This window comes from Lagenorhynchus albirostris, chromosome 10 (genome assembly GCF_949774975.1).
Source record: "Lagenorhynchus albirostris chromosome 10, mLagAlb1.1, whole genome shotgun sequence".
NCBI classification, from domain to species: domain Eukaryota; kingdom Metazoa; phylum Chordata; class Mammalia; order Artiodactyla; family Delphinidae; genus Lagenorhynchus; species Lagenorhynchus albirostris.
Window position 1 is genome coordinate 82,851,021 of NC_083104.1, and position 4,640 is coordinate 82,855,660.

At 41.6% G+C, this 4,640-nt stretch overlaps 1 protein-coding gene across 1 annotated transcript; it reads right to left on the minus strand.

Moving 5' to 3' along the window:
* Positions 1-1,976: 1,976 nt before the first annotated feature.
* On the minus strand, positions 1,977-3,180 carry NKAPL (NFKB activating protein like). The gene is given in 4 exon segments (XM_060163464.1): positions 1,977-2,040; positions 2,042-2,654; positions 2,657-3,059; positions 3,061-3,180. Coding segments are annotated over 4 exon segments (1,200 nt in total).
* Between the last annotated feature and the right edge of the window lie 1,460 nt (positions 3,181-4,640).

Here is a 4,640-nt window from a genome sequence, read left to right on the forward strand (position 1 = left end):
CATTACAGCCATGAGTTACAAGTATCCCAGTAGCATGTAAAATTCTTTGATGACAGGGATCAAGCCTAACTTGCTGTTTGGTTTATCCCTAATATCTGCTATAGTGCCTAGCACATAGAAAGCACTTATAAATATCTTCCCTTTGATTTAATAATTCCACTTCTAGATGGCCATTTTTAGATGACCCAAAGGACTTTTGACCCAATAATTAATTCTATTTCTAGATGAGTATGCTACAGATAATACTCTCATACATCCACAAAGATTTTCACTGCAAGTATTGTATAATACCAAAATACAGAAAACATCTTAAACATTGGATAAAACATGGTTCTTCCATACAATAGAATATTATAAAGTCATTAAAAAGAGATAGATTTACATGCATTGATATAAAATATCTCCAATATATATTGTTTAGTGAAAAAAGCAAGGTATAGATCCATCTGTATAGTGTGCTATGGTTTGTTTCTAAAAATGGAAATATACATATGTAACAAGGCGGCTTTCACCCAACTCTCTTTGGGGAAAATCTCAAGCTAGTGTGGTCCAGTGTCAATCAAGTCACATACTGGGGTAAAAGTGCCCTTCTACATCACTCTGCCCTGCCAGATTCTAGAACTGCATTCCTTCTCCTTCAGCTCTGTGGGGTTACCAGGGTCTGGAGCCTTGAAAAGGGGCTTATCCAAATTAGCTTGGTTAGCGCTGAAGTCTCAGAGTTCAGGAAGATGTCACTGGATGACAACAAAAGCCTTACCACAGAACATGAGTGGAGCTCACTCTAAAAGTCTTTTCCAGCATTGGTGCTAGCCAGTCTCTCAATGCTAACTCTCTTGTCCACCTGGTCCCACCTGATCTGATCTCCTTTTCATGAGCTCCTCCTTTATTCTCATTTTGTTCTTTCTCCTCCTAGTCTAGCTGGTGCCTAATCTACTCTTTGGAATACTCAAGCACTCTGGATCGTTATCTTTTTTATGTCTATTTTTACGGATAAATCCTATCACCCCTTCAATCAGGTACTCGGCTTCTAAGTCAAAGCCAAGCTTTTCTTCAAGAAAACTTTGGCTTTCAGTACCTGTACTCTCTAGTCTATATTTAAAAAAAAATCATTCAAAACTGTAGTGGGCATTTGTTGGTTGCCTACCCCCCCTTCCCAACATTACTCTGATTTTCACTCAGGTATCCATTCCTTGCCCATGTAGCCCATTAGGGTGACAAAATCTGCAGATTCAGGAGTAGGCCATTCTATTTCCCTTGCAACAATTCCTTTTGTGAGGAAGGGCATGTGACCTAAGCTAATCTAATTAGGCTGCATCTCAGTATTCTTGTTTGGAATGCCAGGACAAAAATGTTCTCTCTTCATAGGTGACCAGGAAAATATATAACCAAACTCAGGAGCTTTGGCAGCCTTTTCGTTATTTAAGGGAAACCAGCCTGAAGAGGAAAATGAGCCAATAAACCCCTACTTTTTAACTCAGTGTTAAATGGAAACCAGAAATATACACTCAATTGAATCCTTTGTTCTTTCTGGGGTTCTTCTGGTTCTCCCTGGGGTAAATGAACGGCTCCATGAGGCAATGAAGCCCTCAAAGAGAGAAAAGTCAGAGCAACAGGGAAAAAAACAAAAAACCCTTCAGGTTAATAGATCCAATTTTTAGCCTGCAACATACATGCTTGTATATACACGGAACTTATGGACAGATATAGACGATTCCAAAAAGAGATTTCTTTGGGGAGAAGGATCAGGGGCTGGGGTAAAAGACTTACATTTTACTGACTTTCCTCCTGTAGTGTTTGAATATTTTTAAAAACGTGCACATTTTACTTTTAAAATTAAAAATAAAAAATAAATTGCTAAAGAGATCTCAAAAAGCAGTTTTTTCTTGAGGAACTTATAGTAGGTACAGCAGCATCATAAAGCCTTCTAATTTTGGTCAGATAAAATTCTTAAAAGTCCAGCTATAGAACAAAAGTTCTTATTTGTCATCTTTCCTTTTTGTCTTTCGGTACACCATCTCTGTGAAACTAGCTAGAATCTTATTCTCTCTTCCGTCTTTCTTCTTGGTTAAAGGATGCAAGGGCTCTGTTCTCATCAGCACTATAGATCTGGTTCTCTTTACGCAGTCGCACAGCCTCCATTCTGCAATGCCTGCTACCACTCATAACATAACCTAAGCATTCAAGAGAAGCAATCTCTTCACTTCTCAGCCCAATTTCACCTCTTCGTGGGTTACGCTTTCCAGCTTTTACATACTCAGCCATAGCTGCACCTTCACCTGGAAGCAGAGCATGGCCGTAGTTCAAAGCTTCCTCATCTTGAGAGGTGTGTATTATAGGTGCCTCTGGACCTATTAGAGCCATGTTATCTGCAATCTTTGACTGCTCAATCCAGGTATCTTCTGGCAACTCCCCTTCTAAATCCTTACAGCTTTTGACACTGGATTCTTTTTTAGTTTTCTTCGTCTTTTTCTTGGGCTTTTTAGCTCTGTGCTTCTTTTTCTTCTCTTTCTTCTTGGTTTTTGTTGCTCTCTTTTTATCATCATCAGAGCTAGTGTCATAGTCTGAATTACTGTCGCTATTATCAGAATATTTCCTCTGTTTTCCTTTGGACTTTTTCTTTCTTTTCTTATTTTTTGAACGACTGGCCTTTTTCCTTCGGAGCGGGAACGTGAACTGCTGTTCTTCTTAGTCTTTACCTCTTCATCCTCAACTGGAGTGCGTTCACCAGAATCTGGCTCAGGAAACTCTGGAGACAGCCCCCACACCTCAGGTGCTCCCAACTCCCCAGTCCTTTCTCTCTCTTTCAGCCTCCGCTGACGATAACTCTCCTCCTTCTCCTTCTCATAGTCTTCCGCCCACTGCCTGTCGCCTGCATAGTGGTGGTGATGGTAGCGGTATCCGCCATAGTAGACAGAAGAGGACGAGAAAGCGTAGTTGCGGAGCCTGGTGGGCCGCTCCCGAGATCCAGAGCGGCTAAAGGTACAAGGAGCGCCGACGCCCGACCCACCCCACTGAGGCCTGAGGCCCTCGCGGCCGCGGGAGTGCGAGTGGGATTGGGAACGGCTGCCCCCACGGGGATGGTCTGGTCTGCACGAAAGGCAGGCTCCCCGACGAGCTGCGTCGCCGTTTCCTAGAGGCTGGGGTGTCCTCGGGGTAGCGCGACCGGGACACTGGCACCATGAGCCCCGCTTTCACAAGGGCAGTTACTACAAAGACCGGGACTGACGCCGATTCCCGACCACGCAAGCGCTCTAGCAACGGCCCGGCGCACGACTTCCGCTTCCGGTGCTTGCCAGAAGAAAACCCAATCAGCATGTGGGCTGTGAGGCCACTGTGTTGGTTGAGGCTGCGTGGTGGCCTCTCCGCAAGAGCGGATAAAGGGGGCGTGGCCGCGCCTGTTGTCAGGATTTACATTCCCCATCCAGAGCCCCGGGGGAACGTAAAAAGAGGAATTCGCATCAATGAATCCCTCTACTGTTCAAACACTCCCTTCTCTACATGGTTACTTGCCGTTAAGCATCTTGATACCCTCTCTCCTATCATTCTCACTTCCGCCCTCTTTATCTTTACCCCTTGGTGAAGTTTCCCTACTTCTCACGCTCCTCTTGTTAACTCCTTAAAAAGGACCTTGTCCACCATCTTCATGGCAGAGATACGTTTACGTTTATTAATGACTACCAAATCCCACTTGGAAGCAAGACCCAGAACTTATTTTAAAATCAAAGCTTGAGCTCAGCCTGAGTTAAGTGAGGACTGGAGTCATGATTTGCATTCTTAAATTCGCAAAACACAGGGAAGCATCTAACCCAGGCTTGTAGATGTCTCCTTATCTAGTTGAGCTTTTCAGAAACTGTTGTTTGGGAACCACACTTTGTTCACTCTCTAAAATGGCAAACATTTCATGCAAGATTACTTCCCCTGGATCTTAAATGTGCATAGACATTACCGTCATCTTGGTTCTCTATAGTTAAGTTGACCTGCTCAGTTAGTTGACAGACTTGGAAAGTGACAGAAAAGTTAAGTCAGAACTTAGGAATGGTGCTTTCCTGATGCTAGGCGTCTAAATGAATAAAATGGAGAAATTAAATAGAACCAAATGAGGTCATTTGATCTAAGTAAAATTTTAGTAATGTGATTGAAGGAGACAAGGACTGGCATGGTGCCCTGCCATAAACTATGCTACCTTAGGAACTGGCAAATAGGAGGGAGTATTAAAAATGAATGGTCACATGTATGGTGAAAATATCACAATGGATAAAGTATTACAGATTCTCTGTAAGTAAAAATGTCATATTATATGTAAAAAAATATTCTTTTGGATAAAATTAAGCCACTTAGTATTAGATGGGGTTTTCAAATATTGATTGATTGATGGAATATCTCTTTCAGATAATATATGGGAAAATTAGTTTTAGAATATAGTTTTGTTCCTTAAGAAAACTATTATCTAGAACAGGGATCAGCAAACTTTTTCTGTAAAAGGCCAATAGTAAATATTTTAGACTTTGTGGACCAAGAGACAAAATTGAGGATATTACATATGCACTTATATAATAAGACAGAAAACAAATTTCCACACATTTTTATTAATGAAATATAATTATCTTATTCAAACTATAATAATTGAGTACAATTGTTCA